Genomic DNA, 24,071 nt, shown 5'->3' on the forward strand with positions numbered 1-24,071 from the left:
TAACTACTATATACTTAATAATTTATTTTATTATATTATTTCTCAGTTGGAGGCAATCGAATAGCTATGTTTAAAAAGACAAGTATGATTATGTATGAGTTATTTTTTTAAAATATTTTTTTAATTTTTGTTTTATCTAAAACTTGCATTTAACCGAAATCTAATTAGAGCTGGGAGATCATTAGAAAACTTCGATATTTACTTTTAAGTCGTTCAGTATGCGCTCATTATTACTGTTGTAAATGGACCGACTCTTTATCATACCAACCACTTCCAACTTACGTTGGCAATGTTGGCATTCGAGTGAGATCTAAGAGTAATTACAATCTGTAGGCATAAAAGGTCCCAGAAGCGTTTTACCCCTTATATCTATTATTTTATGGTTTGAACGTGATTTTTTGTTACTCTGAGTCAAGGATCAAGGCTGTCAAACATATATTGAAAAAAATGTTTTGTATTTTGTATAATGTAATGGTGCAAGTTTAGATTGTGAACCGTAATTGAAGGTTTGGGACTGTTTGCAAATACTAAATAGTTCCTATATTATATTACATGGTGTTTGAATATGTGAAAAACACGAATTAAATTTAATAGGTGATAACTTCTCATGGACTTCAATTCTACTTGCTAGATTTTATAGCTGAACTGAACTCGGTTTATTGTTCCTCCTCGCTTTGCACTGATCTTTTTTATTAGAAACTATGGATAACGTAGATGAGGTTATAGATTTAAAACCGTAAGTATTAATCTTTGTGTTATTTAGAAATCTTGATTCATGTTTTGAGGTATTCGTTTGAGAGGAGGCTATGATATTGAGTTATATTTTCTGTCCCTATCAGATTTTGTCAATAAATATTTGTTGAAAATTGAAAAGGTGCATATCAGAAATAAAACCCTTTGAATTTTGTAGGTACTATGTACATATAGTTTATTTGTATGTCACTCGATAGCAAACATTGAAATAATTATTTCAAGCAAAAAAAGAGTTTGGATCATCCACAATTTAACGACAAAGACAAAATAAACAAATAATTTTTGCTAAAATAGGTTATATTCTATGATAAACAAATCTCATTGATTTATTCATTGTTTCTTTGGGGAGGCAAAACTGTACTTACCTATAAGAAAATAAAAATTTGATACGCAATTTAAGATGTTAATTGAAATATAAATAAATAAATAAATAAATTTATTCAGTAGAAATAATCAACAAATTTTTACAATGTTATGTAAATTACTAACAATAGCAGGTTAGTCGTGACTGACTAAGTTAAGAAAAAAACTCAAAATTTAAGTGAGGATGCAACAATCACCACACAGGCCAACAAAACCACTCTTTCAAATTTGTCAAGCTTTCAAGAACCCCACTTCCATCATCAGGACAGTTTGACTGAGTCAATCAGCAAAAAAAAAACATCTTTTGTACAAAAAGGCCCATATGTGACTACCTATATTGATATTAGCAATCTTTAATTCCCATGGTGTTTTACTAACGTCTAGCCTTTGCAGGCTGCAAAATTAAAAAAAAGAGAGAATCAGGAATAAATAGCTTAACTAAAAAAATAAAGTATTCAAAAAATTACTTTTGTTTCAACTGGATCGTAAATCGTGACTATCCTATTTTAAATATTTACAATTCCACATTCTGAATTTAAATTATAGCTGAAGCTGAATTGGCGGTATATTTTCCCCTTTAGATTACTGTTATTCTTTATTAGAACTTAGGGCTAATATAAATGAAGAAATATATTTAAAACAGTAATTATTAACCCTATATTATGTAAAAATCTTGATTCATGCATTATTGTCTTCAGAAAAGACAATACTAGATTTTGTCGAGAGTACACAGATATGTATAGTATGATAGATAGTATGGTTGAAGAAAAAAACGGCATCCAGTTGGCTTTGAAATGAGGATCATCATTTCCAAGCTATCTCCGACGTTGTTTTTTTCTTCAATCGTATGATACTTTCGTTGATATAAGGCTATAATGAAATCGCAAGTGTGCGTAATTTTGTTCTAATATATTTTATCAAAAATCTTTTGTTAGTATAACAGACGTCTGTTAATCATAACAAAGGAACCCGTTTCTATGCAATTACAAAACTGTAATATTTAAAAATTATTTTAGTAGGTTGAAGGAATCGCGGAAAAATGTCTATGGATGTGCCATATGTGGCTTTCAAACACTATATAGGTCAAATCTTAGAAAGCACAACATGGTTCACTTGGCGCCGGAAGAACGACATTTGTATGTTTGTGCAAATTCGATATTAGTGATTTTTTGTTATTTGATATTTTCTATTTTGTTATTCCATTCTTTTTTTTGCACATTTCAGATATGTTTTCATACATATACAAAGTGATTTAAATGTATTTTAACTCTCAAGTTGTATTGGTTTACAGGAAAAAATGGATTTGCCATAAAATCCGTTTTTCTTAAATAATACATTATGTCATAATAAAACCAATAAATAACCAAGCGGTGTTTGATATATTTATGTACACTGAGATTCAAAAATTATTGCACAGGGTGTTTTAAAATTAGGGTAAAGGTACATTCAGGCTGAGGGCGTCGAGCGTCGCGCCGCGTTTGCGTCGCGTCCGCGTGTCGAAATGGAATCAATTCACTTAACTTAAATTAGACCGTTCAGGCAGATACCGTCGCGTTTCGCGTTGCGCTAGCGGCTGCTGAGCGTTGGGCTTCGAGTTCAATGGGGCGGACGCGACGCGACGCTCGACGCTCTCAGCCTGAATGTACCTTAAAAAACAACCCTTCGATGAATCCTGTATAATAAGCCATACAAAAGTTTACTAATTAAAGTAAATATATTTATATACAGATTACTAAAAAGTTCATAAAAATAGGACTAAAAATAAAAAAAATATAATACTTTAATTTGACGAAATTTTTTTCTGTTGCGTTTTTTGCATCTGAGTGTATTTAGTCTTGGAGAATTCTATTTAATTTTAGAAAGTTATGTGTCAATTTTAGTTATGTGTCAGTACTTACGCATTTTTACATTTCTTTCAGTCAAAAAATTACTGCTTACAGATGCTAAACTTCATATTTCAAAAATTATGCAGAATAGACTATAAAATTATGGTGTGTTTGAAGATTTTAGAATTCAATTTTAAGAACGCTATAAACACATTGTATATCTATGACATAATATGAGCGCCCTCTTTGTGCGTTTATTAATAAGATTATAGAAAAAATCTCTAACAGAAATCATGATATGGAGCTTTTTCTTCACCCACTGTAATATTAAGCCATTCTTTTATTAGACTGAAGAAATCGCAGAAAAAGGTCAAGTGTTCCATATGTGACTATCGAACACGAGATATGACAAACCTTAGACAACACGAGGCAGTTCACTTGGCACCTGAAGAACGGGAGTTGTTTGGTTGTACGCACTGTGAAAAAAAATATATGTCAGAAAAGGGCCTAAAAGCGCATCTTAAGGATCATAGTGATTCCAGGTAAATATGTTGTTCGCATAAGAATTATACGGTAATCGCAAAACATTTTCCGATGCACGTCATTAATCATATCGAAATTGACACTAAAGCCTATAAACCTGACTATAATAATAATAATAAACTCTTTATTTATAGAACCTGGCTAGTACAAATTAATAACACAATTATAACAAATATTCTTATCACATAAGCCATATTAAAATAATTAAAGTCCATACCTATCACAGCGCAATTGTTATTTTAACATATTCAATACATTTACTTTTAAATTGAGACAATGTTCCACATGTTTTGCTATAATTGGTGTTTGACATATTTAAATAAAAATTGTTCCTAGACCTTGTATTATGATTGTGGATGTCCCTAACAAACGTACAATTATTAAGAAGATGTTTGGGTAATAAATTATTTAACATTTTGTATAAACACCATTGTATTACGTGTTACCGTTTGTCTTACACTTAACAAATTTGTACTTTTTAACATATCCAGTCTACTTGTAAATTTATTACATCCTAGGATTGTTCGAAGGGCTTTGTTTTGCTTTTTTTGCAGTACATCAATTTCAGAGTTATTCATTAAAAACAAAAGTGTTGAACAAAAATAGAGATGTGGTACTATGATGGTTTTATATGCTGTCAGCCTTGTCCACATACTGAGCTCTTTTGAGACCCTAGCCAGTACATTTGTTTTTTTAGCTATGTTATTTGTTATTTATTTATTTATTTATTTACGGGAAACCCCATTACATTACAAAATTCACAAAACAATATTAAAAAAAAGAAAAAAAATGTCTTTCTTTTTTTTCACATCGTATAAAGATACTTAAAAACATTAAAAAATAATACAAAAAAAAACAATAAACACTTATAAGAGAAGAACGGTACAGTAAAAAGAAGAATTAACACACCCATCAATCACCACTCCCATTTCTAATCTTCCTCCTAAATACCCCAACATCATGAAACTTGTTCACAGAATTAAGTGCCCTTGGAATTGGAGAGTGTTTTCCATAATTAGTGTCATGCAAAGGAATAAAGAACAAATCATTAATTCTCAATGGCCTAAATGGTACTTTGAAATAAATTTGTCTAAGTATCTCAGGACAGTCATATACGCCATTAACAATCTTATAAAAAAAAGAAAGATCATAGATTAATCTCCTTTTGTCCAGAGTCTCTAAATTTAATTGGTCAAGAGTTGATAATGTAACTATATTCTTGATTGTGTCTGAAAGCGCAATACCTTACAAACTTCTTTTGAACCCTTTCTATTGTTTTCTTAGATATATCGTATTGAGGATTCCATATAACAGATGCATATTCTAAAATTGATCTTACCAATGAGCAATATACTATCTGCAAACCCATACCTACAAGTCTTTACAGTTTCTCAACACAAAACCCAGTGTTTTTAAAGCTTTATTAGCAATTATATTAATGTGCTCATTAAAAGAAAGAGCCTATACCCAAGTCCTCAAGCCTATACCCAAGTCCCTGATCAAATCCACCCGTGTCAAATGAACATGATTCAAATCATAATCAAAGAGAATCCTTGGTGATCTTTTTTTGGAAAAACTTATAACTGAACATTTACTAGCGTTTAGGGAAAGGCCGTTCACCTTACACCAGTCATCCATTCTATCTAAATCTCTCTGTAAAAGTTGGCAATCATTAACATTAGAAACAGTTCTATAAATTTTCGTATCGTCGGCAAACAACAAGCAGGAGGAATTACTAACACTCGACACAATATCATTGATAAATAGCTTAAACAGTAAAGGGGAACAATGGGCGCCCTGTGGAACACCAGACGTCACTGAGATCTCTCTAGAAGTAAAGTTATTAATCTTAACTACCTGCCTTCTTTCGGTCAGGTAGCTATGGAACCAACCAACCAAATCATCACAAAAGCCAACAGCTCTCAGCTTCTCCAGAAGGACAACATGATTAACTCTGTCAAACGCCTTAGAGAAATCCGTATAGACTGCGTCCACCTGGTTTCCATTCTCCAAGGCGTGTGACAGAACCGTCTGATATGAGACCAAGTTTGTAACAGTCGACTTACCATGGGAAAATCCATGCTGGCAGTCTGTTAATATGCCCTTACATTGCCATAGCAAATCCTCGTAAACTAGCTTATCTAGAAGTTTTGGATATGCCTCTATAGTTTTTAATATAAGACTTATTGCCACTCTTAAAAATCGGGATCAAAAAACTAGACTTCCAGAGCCTAGGAAAAGCCGAGAGTCTTAAAGACATATTAAATATTATGTGCAATGGGTTAGTTAAACACATTCGGTATGCCGTCAGGGCCCGGATTAACTATAGCTGGAAGGCCCGACAGTACAGAAAATATTGCACTCTTGGATATCTGTTTTACATTAATGGTTTTCATAAAGTCGGACATGCAAGAGGGTACAACTAAATTACTTTCGCAGTACACAGATGAGAAGGAATCCGCAAATAAATTTGAAATATCCTTACCATTATCAGCATTATTGTCATTGAAAAACATTGTACTAGGCAAATCATATGCTTTTCTGTTATTATTCACAAAGCTCCAAAACTTTTTGGGGTCCTGTGCTATATTAGATTCCGTTTCTCTGATGTACCTAGAGTAGCAATCCCGCCTCAATGCCCTGCACCTCAAGCAGACAAATTCCAGATAAGCATCCCTGCTCCCCGTTCGCCGATACAGCCTATGTTTAACCTTCTTCTCAGAAGTTTTCAAGAAATAGCCATCTTATCTGATAGTCAAGCAGCGTTAAAGGCGATCAACTCAGTATCAATCAATTCGAAATTGGTCAAAGAATGCATAGAGAAGCTGAATAAATTAGGCAAAGAAAACAAAGTCCTCCTACATTGGGTGCCTGCTCACCAAGGGATAGAAGGCAATGAAAAAGCAAATAATCTAGCTAGGAAAGGAGCGAACACTCCACTAACTGAACCAGAACCGTTCTGCTTTCCAAGTGGTAACCAACTCAAGGCGGAACTCAAGAACTTGGAAGATTCCATCCGCAACCTGGAATGGAAATTTTCCAATGGTCTAAGACACTCGAAGAAGTTTCTGAGGGCTTATGATCAAGAAAAATCACAGATCTTCCTGGGTCTGAGTAAGAACAATCTTCGGATTGTCACGGGGTTTTAACAGGACACTGTCTCCTCAATGAACACCTCAGTAGATTGAAACTAAGAAGAAACGGCGAATGCAGATTCTGTGGGGAAGATGGTGAAACACCAGTACACCTCATCACTGAGTGCGCCGAGACGACAACCATTCGTGCCATGAATTTTGGTACGACTGATATTGGAGATGGAGAACTACCCTCTATAAAACCGTCCCAGATACTGGCTTTTGTCAAAGCCCTGGGACTGTATGATGAGTTATGATTCAAGAAAGGGGGACACAATGGATCTGTAAGGTCGAAGTGATTAACCTCCCTCCCACTCATTCTAAATTCTAAAAAATTCTAAACCTTCTTCTCTCTAATACATTTTTTCAGATCATGGCTAAACAATTTCGGAAAGTTTGAATTCACTGAGCATTTAAGAGGAACAAACAAAGATATTGCTTTAAATAGAATTTCATAAAACTGTGAAACTGCCCCATCAACATCCCCCTGATCAAGAAACACATCCCAGTTAATAGGCGCCAAAAAATTGTTAAGACCGGCATAATCAGCGTGCGAAAAATTGTAATAGAATTCTTTATATTGTAAGACACTTGAGTTTAGTTCCAAAGGAATTTCAAAATAATACGCCTGATGATGCTGGCTAGTGGGCAATAGACAATCAGTTCCTCCATCACAATTAAATTTGACATATGACTAAATACCAAATCTAAGTATACATTTCAAAGGTTTGGAACAAAATTAATTTGAAATATATTCATAAAAGTAAAACTTTCACAAACCAGTTGAGCTTTGGCACCGTTAGGGCACTGCACTGACACTCCACGATCGTCGTTTGACCACCTGGCCTCTGGAAGATTGTAATCCCCACATAAAATGATTGAGACATTGGCATCTGAGCACAACTCTTCCACCGATCTACAGTGTGCTTCGAAAATGGCCTGGTCTTCAACAGAGGGAATATAAACACCACCTATGATAAGCTTAAATCCTATATTTTCAATAGTAACAAACAATTGTTCAACTGTCACTTCCGAAACATCTGTAGACACGGTATCCTTTAAAATGCGATTCAGATGCAGAAATATCGTCAGAAAACCACGTTTCTGTCAAAACTATAACATCGTAATTCGTAGCGCAAATCTGCTGTCTAAGTTCTTCCAGTTTGCTCCTCGCACCTCCCACATTTTGATAATATACTCGTAATGAGGTTTCAATTAGTTTTTTACAGAAAACTTTAGTAAATATTTTGGGACGTCCATCGACATATCTTATAAATAAGTTGGTCTCACCACCATCTCTCCTCTCCTTCAATTCATCCTGAACAGCCTTCATTTGATTCCTCTGCATAATGGTCAGATCAGGGCTTATTTTAATTGTTGTACCTTGTAATTTCTTCTTGTTTTTTAAACAGTTCGACACTATATCATGTCGATTTACAATTATGTTAATCAATGTTATATATTTATAATGTTCTGAGAAAGTCAAATTATTATCTATTATACAGTCCAGGTATTTGATTTGTGATAGAGTATCAATGTTAACATTATCTATTTGTAAAGCCCTACTGCCCAATAGTGGGCTTTTATTATTCTTATGCCTAATAATCATTGCTTTCGTTTTATCTATGTTAAGTTTAAGCGAATTGTTTTTTAGCCATTCAGATAAATTATTTAATTCATCATTCAATGTCCTTATTATATTGTCTAAATCAAAACCTGCAAAATAAATTACTGTATCATCGGCAAACATTTGAACATTACATTTTTTTATAATATTTACAATATCATTAATATACAGTATAAACAATGTAGGGCCTAACACGGTTCCCTGTGGCATACCATGTTCAGTTTTTTCTGGAGATGATGTACTACCATATTTAGTCACTTGAGTTCGATTGATTAGATACTCATTGAACCACTTTATTATTATTGTACCGAAACCAAATTTACTTAGTTTAAGCAGAAGTAGTTGTCTATTAATGGTCTCGAAAGCACGCCAAAAGTCCAAAAAAACGAAATGAAATTTTGGCAAAATTGTTTAAAGTTGTTGTATAATTTAAGATACCGAGAAGCTTTTCATTTTACTTTATAGAGCAAATGATTGTAACAGATATTTTATTCAGATTAAATCTGCAAAAATTAGTTTAATGATGTACGCATACTGGTGCGATCACGGCCGCGATCACGATTTCCACGCGGCCGCGGCCAAAAGAATTCTTGCTGAAGAATACATATGAGCCGTTTCACATTAGCGCGATCGAGTCTTGGAGACGAAGCAGCCTGGCGGCGTTCTATTCTGCGGTGGTGATCAGGTTCAACTTGTCGAGTTTGATCGCGTGATCGCGACCCAGTTGATAGGTTTTTTTCGTTATTTTGTGTGTTTTTTCTTGTTGCTATTTAGAAATGGAGTTAACAGAGCAGCTAATTAAGGCTGTAAAAAGACTATATGATTTATCCGATCCAAGTAACAAAAATAATAGAATTAAAAATAAAAAGTTTGAGACAAAATTGGAGTTGCAATTGGATTGGATAGTACATATGTATACATTTTTATTGTTTAAGTTTAAATACTGTAGGTAAATATTTAAGAATATTTATTTCGGTATACATAATTCACATTTTTAATTTGTACCTGTGTATACCTTCAGGATGGCGCTCTACATATAGGTACGGCGGTGAACGTGAACGCGTTGGTGTGTGCTAGAATGATCGCTCATGTTATCGCTGCCCTGATCGTGATCGTGATCGCGGCCGTGATCGCACCAGTGTGCGTGTAGCTTTAACTTAAAGTACACAATGTGATCGCGCCAGTGTGATCGTGATCGCGGCCGTGATCGCGCCAGTGTGCGTACAGCTAAATTCGATCGCGCCAATGTGAAACGGCTCATATGTATTCTACAGCAACTTTTGGCCGCGGCCGCGTGGTGATCGTGATCGCGGCCGCGATCGCACCAGTGTGCGTGTAGCTTTAACTTAAAGTACACAATGTGATCGCGCCAGTGTGATCGTGATCGCACCAGTGTGCCTACAGCTTAAAGTGTTTCTACACTTAAATCCCTGATCGTCTTAAGCAGTACGGATTTAAGCGATTTTTATTATCGCCATGATGGTCACATTGCGCCGCGATCAGCAATGTTGTTTATTATTTGACACATATCATAATGTCAGTCATTATTTTGTATATCTTGTCGTTGTTATATCTTTGGGAGTAATTCTCTTTTTTTGCTGATTTTCATAATTTTTTTTTTTAAATTGTACTTTTTCAAAGAAACGGTTCTTAAGAACTAAATTTTCGAGTTTTTGTAATGCATTTCTTGAAATTATGTGTTGAAAATATGCCGAAGCATTTAAACTGTCGAAGCGAAGAGCTTGTAGCTTTCCTGATAAACTATTTTGAACGAGAACGTGACAATAAAGATCCTTTATTATTAGTCATAGAAGTAAGTTTGATTGGTAAGCACATTATACCACTTTCAAAGTTATTTCTACTTATTTCGATTTGTAGCGAGTAGCTGCTGCCTTGAATTAAAATATTTCGAGTGTGAGTGCTGGTGACTACTGTGAATAAATAAATTAATTACTAAAATAATAATTATTAAATTAAAAATAAAACGTAAAAATCGTTAAAAAATTATATAATAAATATAATGTTATCCAATTTTACATTAATTCATCTCATAAATCCATCACAATCTGGCAGCACTGTCACTCAAAGCTGTCCATCGCTTGTCACTCAAAGTTGATCACGTGCATCGGAAATTGTTTTGCGATTACTGTACATAAATCAGATATAAGAATGTTCAGCTACCGTTCAAAGTCACGTCATATATTGTCGAACTCTCTCAATCGCTTGCCAACCAGATGAAAGAGATTGGTGGCGTCATTACGGCAAAGTTGGTATATTTATATACGGCTTGATAAAAAATCATGAAAATAGGGTTAAAAATAAAAAATATAACACTTTAAAATCTCGATTTATAAACTCGGCAGTTGAAGTTCAGTTGAGGTTCACAATGTTAGTCCAGCTTAAAGCTGGATTTATAAACTCGGGAGTTGAGGTTCAGTTGAGGTTCAGTTGCCGTTCAAAATGTTCAACGCTATGAAATGAACGCGCGCATTTATAAAGTCAGTTGGTCGAAAAGTTGGCAGTTCGTTTTACGTTCAGCGGAGTTCAAAGATGGTCAATGTTTATGTCGGCAGTTGCGGGCAGTTGGCGACCGCTGGCGACGTTCGGCGACAGCCAATGAATAAGCGCCTGCCGATCACGTGAAGCACAGTACGCCGATGCATTGGAAAATGACCCTTATTGTTGTTTCATTATTTCTGTTAATGTGATGTTTATATTTTGCGTAATCGTGGATTACTGTGTTTGAACTTTGACAAATACCAGAAGTATTTTTAAATCGAAAGAAAAGCGTTCGAAATTTTCACAATTCCAAACCTAACCTACAACCGAAACTGACAGTTTATAAATGCAAAAATATTGAACCTCAGCTGCCGCGAACATCCAACTGCAACTGAACCTCGACTGAACGCCAACTTCCGAGTTTATAAATCCAGCTTTAAACACTATGAAATGAACGCGTTCAGTCAGTTGGGCGAAAAGTTGGCAGTTCGTTTTACGTTCAACGGAGTTCAAAGATGGTCAATGTTTATGTCGGCAGTTGGCGACCGTTCGCGACGTTCGGTGGCAGCCAATGAACAAGCACCTGTCGATCACGTGAAGCACAGTAAAGAGAGGCGACGCCGATGCATTGGAAAATGACCCTTATTGTTGTTTCATTATTTCTGTTAATGTAATGTTTATATTTTGCGTAATCTTGGATTACTGGGTTTGAACTTTGAGAAATATCAAAAGTATTTTTAAATCGAAAGAAAACCGTTTGAAATGTTCACAATTCGAAATCTAACCTACAACCGAAACTGACAGTTTATAAATGCAAAAATATTGAACCTCAACTGCCGCGAACATCCAACTGCAACTGAACCTCAACTGAACGCCAACTCCCGAGTTTATAAATCCAGCTTATACATTTTTGACTAAAAATGTTTCCATTACGTTTTTTCTCCATCTGAGTGTATCTGTATACAGGGTGGTCCGAACTGTATTCCGGATACTTCGGCAGCATATTCTGCAGATAGAAATAAGTAAAAAAGTTCGTATAAATGTATGTTTAAATTGTTTAGTTTCGGAGATACAGGGTGTTGAAGTTTCATTTTTATTTCGATTTTATTCAAATAATTTCTGAAGTAGCGTCAATATCTGGATGAAAATTGGTATCTGGGTATTTTTTGACATGAGAAATTTGGATTTTGATGTCGTTATGACTCCTATTTGTAGAGGGCGCCACCTACATATTTTTTAACTGGTTTGAAGAGTAATAACTTTTCGTCCGTACCTGTATAAAACTACTGAGTAAAAAAATATTTATTTACGACGTTTTTTTACGTAAAAAAAGTCTCTTGGTAAAAATCGCTACGAGTGATGGTTTTCCAGATATTAGGAATCGAAATTATCAATACCTGTCATCATTGACATAAATTAAACATGTTGACTAAATAGTTATTAGACTGAAATCATAAATTTTAAATGTAAGTTACAGAAACTGTTTTATCATCATTTTTTCGAAGAAACATTTATTATTAATTTAAAAAAATAAAAAGTTCCCAAATTTATCATTTTAGTCAAATAACTATCTCTACTCAACATATTTATTTTTTGTCAATAATGACCGGTATTGACTGTTCCCATTCTAAATATCTTGAGAACGGTTGCTCATAGTGATGTTTAACAAGAGACATTTTTTACGTAAAAAATCATGGAAATGTATATTTTTTCACTATGTCGTTTTATACAGGTACGGACGAAAAGTTATTACTTCTCAAAACAGTTAAAATGCATGTAGGTGGCGCCCCCTACAAAGAGGTGTCATATTGACATCAAAATCAAATTTCTCATGTCAAAAAACTCCCAGACACCAATTTTCGTCCAAATATTGACGTTACTAAATTATTTAGAAAAAATCAAAATAAAAATGAAACTTCTACACCCTGTACCTCCGAAACTAAGCATTTTAGGACATACATTTATACGAACTCTTTTACATATTTTTATTTGCAGAATATGTTGCCGAAGTTTCCAGAATACAGTTCGGACCACCCTGTATAGATATTTTTTTTACGAATAAATAGATTAGTTTTTTTATGAAAAAAAACTTTATTTATGCCAGTGCCTACTATTTATTACTGGCAAGAAAAAAAATTGTGGCTCTTTAAAAACTTTGAAATTTTGATAATTTTTCACTCTTCCGACTCAAAAGGTTGCCGATGCCTGAACTGAAGGAATCGCAGAAAAAGATGAGATGTTCCAACTGTGACTACCATACATCACGTATATCAGACCTTAGACGACACGAAGCAGTTCATTTGGCACTGGAAGAACGACAATTGTTTGGTTGTACGCACTGTGAAAAAAAATATACAACAAAACACGGCCTAAAAGAACATCTTAGGGATATTCATCTTGAGGATATTCATAGTAATTTCAAGTAAGTATATTGTTAGTAGAAGAATTATACCTAAATCAGAGACAACTTTTGACATTTTCAAAAAAAAAATAATATTTTAAATTTCAATCTAGAAAATGAAGCTTTTTTTTTTGAAAAATTTGATTTGAGAAGAGATTGATTGTCTAAAGGTACATTCAGGCTGAGAGCGTCGAGCGTCACATCGCTTTTGCGTCGCGTCCGCGTGTCGAAATGGAATCAATTCACTTAACTTAAATTAGACCGTTCAGGCAGACAGCGTCGCGTTTGGCGTTGCGCTAGCGTCCGCTGAGCATCGGGGTTCGAGTTCAATGGGGCGGACGCGACGCAAATGCGAGGCGACGCTCGACGCTCTCCTCGACGCTCTCAGCCTGAACGTACCTTAATGTTTTTCGTGTCTTTTTCTGACTAGTTAACAGATGACCAAATCGTATTTTTAATAATAACTCAATATTTTCAAATGGAACGAGGGAGGCTCATTACTATATGGAGAAACTTGCGTCTAGCCGTACCGTGCAACTCTTCAACTTCAACCCAAGTCCAAAATTGACATATTTGAGATATATTATACGTCAAGTTACTTAACTTTTTATGTCCTACCCTTTGCTCTTTCTCGTTTTACGCTATCTGTACCAATCTGTAATTTATTTAAAAAACTGTTCTACATTTTATTTAAGTTCAAAGTAAGTTGTTCATATACAAAATATTACAATCATAGGTTTAAAAATAACCAAGTAATTAGGAAATGTTAATATGATAAAGAGATAATAATATTTCGTTAAAATTTTTACGTAAAAATTATGTATTAAATGTATTATTTACTTAAAATCAAAAATAATGGAGTTAGCAGGTTATCACATTTCACTGACGATTTTATAGCTTTATAGTTTCTCACACCTATTTGATAAAAAAAAATGAATTCAAGCAGTTCCACGAGACAAGTGAGTAAACAAAGTGTTCGTTACATAATCAAAAAATTAAATAGACATATATACTATGAGAGGATAATATATAATTTGCAATATTAACGGTATACTTTTTTTAATTATCTAGTGATTAAATGTTTTATGAACATTTTCTAAAATTATAATTATGTACCTTTTAAAAAATTTCGTTATAGCCGAAATAGCCCCAATTATGCCTCACTAGCAAAACCGGTGATCAAAACTATGCTCGCTACCGTAGCTGAACTCATCTAAAAAGTATTTTTAACTGGAATAATAAATTATAATACAAGTTTGACATTCTGAGGATTTCAAAATATTTACTTTTTTATTTTTATTTCTAGAATTTTCACAAATTATACTTCCTAACACTTTTAGAATAATTAAATAATAAATTTTTCGTATACTCACTATTTAAACCCGTGTATTTGTATATGCTAGTTTTTTACAATATTCCCCGATGGTAGCAGCACCGGCGGAGAATGTACCAAGCCTCTAAGGTTGCACACTTGCCGGAACCGGATAGACGTTCTGAGACCGTCCACCTGGCGATGAGATACATAGAAACTTATGGGAGCTTTCACACGTGCCGTCTATCCGGTTCCGGCGTGTGTGCAACGGCTCTAACAGGGGTAGACATGTGAGGTTATATGTTTGAGGAACCATGATTTATAGAGTTACAATACTGTAATATTTAAATTGTCTCTTATTAGATCGCAAAAAGTTGAGAAAAAAGACTATAGATGTGCCATATGTGGCTACCAAACGCTAGAGAGGTCAAATTTTTACAGACACAAGAAAATTCACTTGGCACCGAAAGAACGACAGCTGTTTTGTTGTACGCATTGTGATAAGAAATATGCATCAAAATGTAGCTTACAATACCATTTTGGGTATGTTCATACTGATCCCAGGTAAATTTATTTTGTGTAATACGTTGATCATATACAGTGTCACAGATAAAGTTTGCATTATATTATTTTTTTATTCATTGATTTTCATCAAATTTGACATTGGCGTTAGTTTTTGCTCTAAAATAGATAACAAATGACATAATAAAAATATGTGGCTAATAAGAGGGTTTATTGGGAGAATTTTGAAACCTTTTATTTGAAAAAGTTGTTTCTTATTTAATTTTACACAAGTATACCAATAGGCATGTTTCATGTTTTTCAATTTCCACGTAATTATGCAGATTTCAACCCAATTAGTGCTTGCTACTTAAGCCTTTTTTATATAAAACTTAATATTGGGCCAAAAAATGGGGTAAAAGTTTGGATCGCCAACATGATTGGCTGGTTTTCGTCTCGAAATAAACTTGTTATAAATAATGGTTTTATTACTTTTAAATAACTTCTTCAAGAAAAAATCTCACCTTGGTATTTTAACTTCTTTATTTCAGCAATTAAGTATATTAAATTGTCTATATAAAAACTGTCCTAAAATTCATGTAGGCCGCGGTCCATATATTCTGTCACCATTCGAAAGTTATCCGAAAAGGCTTTTTCATAGTTTTGAGTCGTTTAGATAAAGTTAAAAGTTATAGCCAAGAAAATTTACCGCTGAACTGAAAAGCACGAAGAAAAATAATAACAAAATCGAAAATGGCTGCGCCCGATACGCATAAGCCAGGCAATCAGTCATGGCAACCTATGATATGAAACTTCCCTTTCTACGATCTGAAACGTGATTGGTGAAGGCTATGTACGTCACAACTCAACCGGGAATGTTCAAGTTTGAAATTATAATTTAATTTCTAAAAAAATAGGTATCATAGAGTTTTTCCTAATTTCCTATGTATTGTAAGTAATGAAGACTTAATCCATGCAATACAATGATTTATTTGCGAATTTATAGTTTTTGGGAAAATGCCTATTTTCAGCCATCTAGATGAAAACAAAAGTTTCGTAATTTTTAACTATTAGCAGCCGATTGTCGTGGCAAAAGCAAAAATAACTGATGGTAGTTGCTACTCAAATATTTATCTAGTTTTTGTATATTCAGTTAAAGTTATTGAGTCAATTAATAGTTTTTACAGAAAAATAAATGGAAATGTAAAATATTTGTTCAAGGTGTGATACAAAATCTAACTTCCTCATTTATCGAAATTAGCGTCATGAAATTCGCATTTGTACATGCTGGGAACTTATCTGCACAATAATAAATAATACTAAATGTCAAAATATATTTTTCACAGCCAACTTATAAAATTGATTTATTTAAACATTGCCCCTATATGATCTCTGATCAAATAAAAATTAAAGTACTTTTAATTTTTTTTTAACTAACTTACTACTAGAACGGGCCCGATTATTTTTAAAAATGATTTTAGGTCAGAGGATGCGCAGAAAAATATCCATAAATGTTCGAATTGTGACTACCAAACGATAATTATGTCAAACTTTAAACAACACCAGAAAATTCACTTGGCACCAGAAGAACGGCAGATGTTTGCTTGTACACACTGTGACAAGAAATATAGAAATAAAGATAACTTAAAACATCACATTGAGAAGAAGCATAATGTTTCCAGGTAAATTTATTGTTAGCTTATGCATTGAATTTAAAAAACGGAAAGACTTGATTGAAGGCAGCTTTTCGTTATCTGCAGGCACTAACGGAGATTTTGTTGATTGGTTGTAGTGATGGGCAAAACTGTTATTTTTAGATAACAGTTGAAACTGTTATAGTTATTTATAAAAAACAGCTTAAAATAACAGCTTAAAAATAACAGGTTTCTTTATTTTATTGCTAAATATCTGAAAGAATATGAGGCGGTCACCGCCAGGCGTATTAACGCAGTTGCAACAATGACGTGCTCGGTGGTAGCATTTCAGGGTGTCATAACATTTCTAAATATCGATTGTTATCTAAAATACCTCTCTAAAAACGGGGGTTGTTTACAAATAAGCGCTGTTTACAAATTGCGATATAAAAAAGCCAAAATGCCGCCACTCGTCTATATCTATAAATTCCGATCTACCTACGCCCTACCCCTCGATCCGCGTAGATTCTGAATTGCGTAGCAGTGTACAGGGTGCATCTCACTCGACGGGCGAGAAGCTCTTCGTTATGATTTTACCATTTGCGGTCAAAAAATAGCAATATAAGAAAATGTGTAGTATATTCTTCATAAGTAAACCAACTACACACTAGAGTTCGAATTAATTTTACACTTAAACTAGCATGTACAGTTTGACAAATATAGGAAGAGACTTGGGGATAGCACCGGTCGCGCACACGATAGAGAGAGAACGCATTCGGCGGAAGAGAGATGCAGTTACGCTACGAAAAATCTGATTGAAGCAAATTTGTGGGATGTCCACTGCGCATCGGGGGGCGTCTCTTATTTTATATTTCTCACGTCTCTAGCTATACTTGTTAAGTTGTACCCGCGACTTCGTTCGCATCGAATTATTAATTTGTAATGGTGATGATAAAGCAAAGCAAGAATTTCCATTAACATACAAACTGGATAAAATTTTCTCACATTTGCCAAAAATATGCTTTAAACGTCGAGCAGTTTAAGCAGAATCGTGGTTAATCAATTACTCAACTTTTTGGAACACCCTGTATTATTTTTTAAAAAATTTCAAAATATGTAAAAAAACAAAATAAATTATGCGTGTCCAATCGTTTTCCCGAAAGACTAACCGTTTTTTAAATAATAAATATTGTAATATTTGAGGGGCGTTTTCACCCTCTTGGAATTTGAGATTCGAGAAACCCCTCCTTATCGCACCTCTACACCCCACAGTCAATCCGTTTACCAAAAATCAGCTTTAAACGTCAAGCAGTTTAAGCAGAATAGTGATTACTCAGTGGTCATATTTTATGAAACACCCTGTATATATTTTGTAAAAATCTCAAAATATGTAAAACAACAAAATAAAATATACGTGTTTAAGAGTTTTTTCGAAAAACTCACCAGTTTTTAAATAAAAAATATTCTAATATTTGAGGGTGGTTTCACCCCCTTAGAATTTGAGTTTCGAAAAATCCCTTCTTATCGCACCTCTACACCCTAAAGTCAATCCGTTTTCCAAAAATCAGCTTTTTACGTCAAGGGCTTTAAGCAGGATCGTGATTAATCAATGACCAGATTTTTCAAAACACCCTGTATACATTTTTAAAAAATCTTAAAATATTATTCTGAAAATTTTTCAGAATAAATAAATACTTAAATATTGAAACTTAATAACAAAGTATTGAAACATACAGCGCCATAATATCTCGACCTCCGCCCGTTATGCTCGTAACAGGTTGAAAAACAATATGTATCTAAAACAACTGATGCGTTATTCTCCAACCTGTTTCAAACCTCCGATTATCTCGAACGCCGTTCTGTTATGCTCGTAACAGGTAAAAAAACAACATAGCTAAAACAACTGATGCGTTATTCTCCAACCCGTTGCGAGCCTCCATCGACAATCGACCGATGCAGCAGCGCTCCTTTCCCACTCCTGTTATCTCGACAGCCAGGCGTTATGCCCGCAACTGTTTCAAAAAAGCTGCTTCTTTTATATCCTATTATTTTTAAGCTGTTGTCAGCCCAACATCTCGCCGCCGTTGTATCTCGCCGCCTGTATCGATAGTTGTCGAAATAATAGGTTTTCCATCCATACTAGTTGTTTTTTGGAATTGCTTCGAGCAGCATCGAATTTCGTGGCGGTGCAGAGCGCCGACTTCGTTTCACGAACACTCGATCTCTGCGTGTCGTTATTTTATATCTGTTATTTTTTAAAAGCAGTAACGGTTGCGTTATGTTATTTCTAAATAATTGTTATAAAATAACAGATAGTTAAATAACAACCCATCACTAATTGGTTGATTTCTGTTAGAAACTTAGGAGTATATTTCGTCGAGACCATTTTTAATTCTTAGAACACGTAGATCATATATATGTTACAGCCTTGTTTATATATTCTTAATGTTGCTCAACCTCTCGAAAAAATGTGCTGCCTCTGGTGAACAAATCGTGAAGCTTTAAAGGAATGAAATATGTCATTAGGGGCGGAGTCAAAAATATCGATTATTTGCGGTATTTCCCTCAGAGTAATGTAATAATATAGCTCGGATTTTTGCGAACTATAATAGGGCTCAGCTGATTAAGAAAATGAAACAAAACTATTATTTCATTGTTGATTATTTTTGCTGTTATTTTAAGGATTCTAAACCGTATTAACAAAGAAATTATTATTTCAATATGTTGGTACATTAATGCTAATTACTGGTAATTATTAATATTTAAAAAAAGTTACATACACTTACTTTATTTCGATTTGACACAGGGCTATAAATTTTTTTTTCATTCTTAGATCATTTTATTCTAAATTGAAGTTTTACGAATTTACGATAAATTTTTTTTTGAAAACAAAACTTTTATACATTCTTGATTAAATTTTTTCTTAATTAAAAATAAAACTTGGCACTTGCTTCAATAATATTATTTGACATTTAAATAAATATTATGTAGGTACTTAATACACCATTTAAATCTTTATTACACGAAATAAATCTTTCTTAACATGATCAGAGTCAAGTTTGCTTTCACTTTATACCATATGAAAAAAAAACGGCGTCCAGTTGGCTAGGAAATGACGATCGACAACATTTCCGATATAAATTTACATATAAAATGACAGCGATTTTCATTTCATAGCCATCGCTGACGCCGTTTATTTTCGATCAAGAATTATAGAAACTGAAAATATCATTATGTTTTAACTCACAAAGCCCGTTAAACCATAAAACTTTCTAGTAAAAATGACACTTTTTGTGGCGAGACTGTACATTTGACATACAGCCGAAGCAGAAAAAGTCATTTTTACTCCGAATAGAGCATGCTATTTTTTCAAACGCCACATATAATTTTTTAAACAATTTCAAACGTTCCAAATAATATAAAAATATTTAAAACTCATACCTTGTAAGTAATTATCATGATACAAAGAAAACAAGGTATGATATTGCGCAGGTTGGTCACCACGTCACAGGTGATAAACGGCACTATTGGTCGGCAAGCTCCACGCGCCAATTTCAAATTTTCAAACCAGATGACATATAATAAATGTGTATAATGTGTCACAACTTTTCAACTTTATTTTGCTGTGTAACACCAAAGGTTCCAACCCTCAACTGTAATAAAGTTTCAATGTTTATGTTAAAAACACTATACCCACTTAAATACCAAACCTCATCAGAGTTAAAGTTGATACTCGTCAAAACATTAATTTTTCCTCCATGGAATACTGTTGCGCACTGTATTATAACTATCTTCCACAATAACAGCCAAACTGTAAAGAATTCGAAACAGCCTATTTAAGATTTGTAGACCATATACTATACAGGTTGTTAATTTGTTTATTACTCGCGGCAAGAGCTTTATAGTTGAAATATGGCAACCTTGGCTCGCTCGTCGATAGACGACGCGATGGGACGAGTCGGCAGAAAACCCTATAAGTGCATGCGTTCTCAATAGGCAGTGTTGCCATTCTGTTCCCCTATAAGTAACTGTCCAGTTAACAACCTGTATAGCCCAAGTATCATTTTTAGAAACAAAATCTCTGCTGAGAAACATTGCGAAATAGTTTCGAAACGGTATCAAATGGTATTTGTGTCAAGATACAAAAGTTCTGAAATTAATTCGACACAGTTTTGATACATATGTTTCGTAAACATAAATCGCTTCTTGTTTAGAGTTACAGGGCTGTAATAATTAATATTTTTATTAGGCCGAATGGAGGGCAGAAGCAGGTCTATAGCTGTACTATATGTGGCTACGAAACACCACGTCAGTTCAATTTTAACACCCACAAGCAAATTCACTTGGCACCGGAAGAACGACAGTTGTTTGCCTGTAGGCAGTGTGACAAGAAATATACGTCGAATCAGACATTACAACGTCACATCAAGTGTAGTCATGTTGATTCAAGGTAAATTAATCGTAAGAAATATTGATAGTGATGACATCAATAGTTTTTTTTATAAACATTCCTCATATTATTCAATCTCATATTAGTAATACTAGAAATTCTTTAAACTTAGAAACCAAGAATTAAGTTCTGACATCTAATATCATATTTAATTCTGAAATAGTGAAATTCTAGACAATAAACTCTTTGAAAAATTGGAATAGTAAAGCAATATGGATGGATTTAATGAGCCTGTAATTAAATAATTTGCTAAACCTAATTGAAAGAATATCATAATTTGAAAAAACACACAACTAAAACTTATATGGAATCACTCTTTATTTCTGACTAGACTTTTTTGCAGAGAAAAAAAAATGATATACTACTGTAAGATAAGGCTTTTTGTTGTAAATAAATATGATAGTAAAGAATAAACGACTGCTGCGATTTATTTTCTTGTGAATTTTGTGTTCAGTAGTAAAATCACGATTGTCCGGTAATTTTCATTAGATCCAAAAAACACGCCTTTTGTTGGATTAAAAGTTGTACAGAGGGGAAGAATTGTTGCTCTTATAGAGACGTAGCAGAGATAGTAGGCGTTACCCAGGATGTTGTATCGAAAACATAAGCAAGGAACTAGGAACTCTCAGGAATAGGTCTAGACAAAGTCGTCAAAGAGCCACACTGAACAACAAGACCGCTTTGTGTGCCAATTTGCTAGAAGAAATCCCAATGTTTCTCATCCAGAGCTACAAAGACAACTTTTGGCAGCTACAGGTGTGAACGTTTCAGTTGAAACCATAAGAAAATGGCTTCGTGATCGAGGGTCGTACAGTAGGAGGGAATTACCAGAGGAAGTCTCACAGTGGTCTCGGCAAAATAAAATTGACCGGCTAAATTGATGCCCTCAACATCAAAACCGGACAATTGAGAATTGGCAAAAGGTTCTTTTTTCGGATGAGACCAGAATTGGCCTAAGATCAGATGACCATCGAATTCGGGTTCTCAGAGCTCCAGGAAGATGAGAGAGGCTCCAGGCTGCCAAATCTGTACCAAAATATAAAGGAGGAACTGTAATGTTCTGGGGAGGTATTATGCCGGGAGCAAAAACTCCATTGTTACCACTTCAACGAACTTTAACGGGTCGGAGGTATGTTGATTTAATGCTAGAACCAATCGTTAGGCTTCGGAGAGCTGCAATTGGGGATAATTTTAACTTCATGTACGATAATGGACCTCCCAAAAATTCCATTGTGTTTATTTTGGGAACTGATTATTTTTTTTCTATTGCTATATGGATTATTTTTCATTAAAAGTTTGGTAAGAACTGAGTTTTATTCTTAAACACAACATTTTTATATGTCTCAAAAATTATGAAAAATAATAGATGATTCCATATAAGTTTGGTTGTGTATATATCAGATTAAGAGCTTAAACTCGCAGGTCACAGCGACCAGCCAACGGCCAGGACGCTAATGCGCGTTGTATCATTTGATTTAATGGTATTACATGTCGAAGCGACCAAGCTGCGGCCGCTTGGGCGTGGACGTTAGTGCGCGTTGTATCATTTGATTGGTGGGCGATCAAGAACGGTAAACTAATAGGATTGCTCATCCTCATAAGACGTACGTTCGCCTCTTCCCGCGCTTCAGCTGACAGTTGTGACGTCATTGTAGCCCTTGTCAAAGCCTTCGTGGCCTTGTCATGATAGTGTATATTATTAGTTGCCTATGGTAAACTTATAAAAATAACAGCTGAGAAATTTTGAGTTAATTATTTTGTCAATTTTAAATGTGAAAAAGGTGTCTTTAAAGTTTTTAGAGCTATAGAGTGTATAAATACGTTCATTTTGTGTTGTGGATTGTGACAAAGTGCATACTAAGTGCCCACGATTTTGTTTATTAATTATTTTAAAGCAAAATATGGAAGTACTCTAAAAAGAATGCTTGCAAAAGGTGATGCTGGGACCTGCTGTTCTTAAAAATGCATTATCCAAGTATTTAATACGATTTATACAGTTAATTTTCTATACTGCATACATATAAGGTGTTTAAATAAATAAACTAAATAATGGACGTTTTGCATTCGGTAACCAATAATGCACGTGTGTGTATTATTGGTTGCCGGATAAGGACTAATAACCATGACAAGGGCTACAATGACGTCACAAAGCGAGTAGTTTTCGCATGCACCTGGCGGACACTTTTGGCTGAATGAGCAGTCCTATTAGGTTAACTGTTCTTGGTGGGCGATGGCTGGCCGCTGCGACTTGGCCGTCAGTGCGTTCGAGCTGGTTAGTAATAATAATTCGCCGTTTTATTTTTTGTTTACAGAAATGCTGATTGTATATCTCCAAATAATAAAGTGATATTAGATTCTTTAAAAATTGAAGTTAATAATGACGTTCCGCTTTTAGAAAACCATAAGTAAGTTCTTTTAAATGTATTTTACTAATGGATAATATTTTAACTATTTTTTTTGTTTCCAGAAATGCTGCATGTCTATCTGTGACATCTGTGCCTAGCAAAATAAAATCAGAAATTTTTTTTAAAACAGAAATTGAAGATGACTCTCCGGTTTTGAATAATAACATACATGCTGACTTGGAGTATGTTTGTTTAAATGTATTTTTATTATACATATTGTATTTTAATTATTTTCATTGTTTTCAGGAATACCGATTGTCTATCTGTGACTAATGAAGTAAAATCAGAGGATTTTTTAAAAATAAAAATTGATGATGTTCCGTTTTTTAATAAAGACATGCCCGATTACTTTAAGTATGTTTGTTTAAATGTATTTTTATTATACATATTTGTTTTTTAAATATTTCCTTGTTGTTTCTAGAAATAGCGAAGATTTTTCTGTATCTAAGAAAATCAAGTTAGAAGATTTCATAAAAATGGAACCTGATGACGCTCCGCTTTTGGATGAAGACCGCGCATTTTAATATATAATATTAAAACATAATTATATATTATTATATAATTATTAACTTATTAAGAATTTAACTGATTTGTTTAATTTTCGATAAAAGATTTACAAGTTA

At 33.9% G+C, this 24,071-nt stretch overlaps 1 protein-coding gene across 5 annotated transcripts; it reads left to right on the forward strand.

Moving 5' to 3' along the window:
• The first annotated feature begins 89 nt into the window (after positions 1-89).
• On the forward strand, positions 90-24,071 carry LOC115880007 (gastrula zinc finger protein XlCGF26.1-like). 5 transcript variants are annotated; one of them, XM_030897104.1, is made up of 11 exons: positions 90-736; positions 2,133-2,252; positions 3,290-3,484; positions 12,940-13,167; positions 14,822-15,022; positions 16,441-16,641; positions 20,843-21,043; positions 23,356-23,448; positions 23,511-23,630; positions 23,695-23,802; positions 23,870-24,071. In XM_030897104.1, the coding sequence occupies exons 1-11, from the start codon at positions 702-704 to the stop codon at positions 23,970-23,972; spliced, it is 1,605 nt and encodes a 534-aa protein (XP_030752964.1). In that variant the 5' UTR covers positions 90-701; the 3' UTR covers positions 23,973-24,071. The 5 variants fall into 5 exon arrangements, with proteins under 5 accessions (XP_030752964.1, XP_030752966.1, XP_030752965.1 ...); XM_030897106.1 differs by having other exon boundaries at positions 14,822-15,001; XM_030897105.1 differs by having other exon boundaries at positions 2,136-2,252.

This window comes from Sitophilus oryzae, unplaced genomic scaffold (assembly GCF_002938485.1).
Source record: "Sitophilus oryzae breed Bouriz unplaced genomic scaffold, Soryzae_2.0 scaffold_1604_pilon_pilon, whole genome shotgun sequence".
NCBI lineage: Eukaryota > Metazoa > Arthropoda > Insecta > Coleoptera > Curculionidae > Sitophilus > Sitophilus oryzae.

Excerpts from the sequence above, each read along its gene's own strand:
- LOC115880007 (XM_030897104.1), top strand. The coding sequence starts at position 702 with ATGGATAACGTAGATGAGGTTATAGATTTAAAACC. Across the intron at positions 13,168-14,821 it reads GATATTCATAGTAATTTCAA|ATCGCAAAAAGTTGAGAAAA; the intron begins GTAAGTATATTG and ends GTCTCTTATTAG. Across the intron at positions 23,449-23,510 it reads CCGCTTTTAGAAAACCATAA|AAATGCTGCATGTCTATCTG; the intron begins GTAAGTTCTTTT and ends TTTTGTTTCCAG.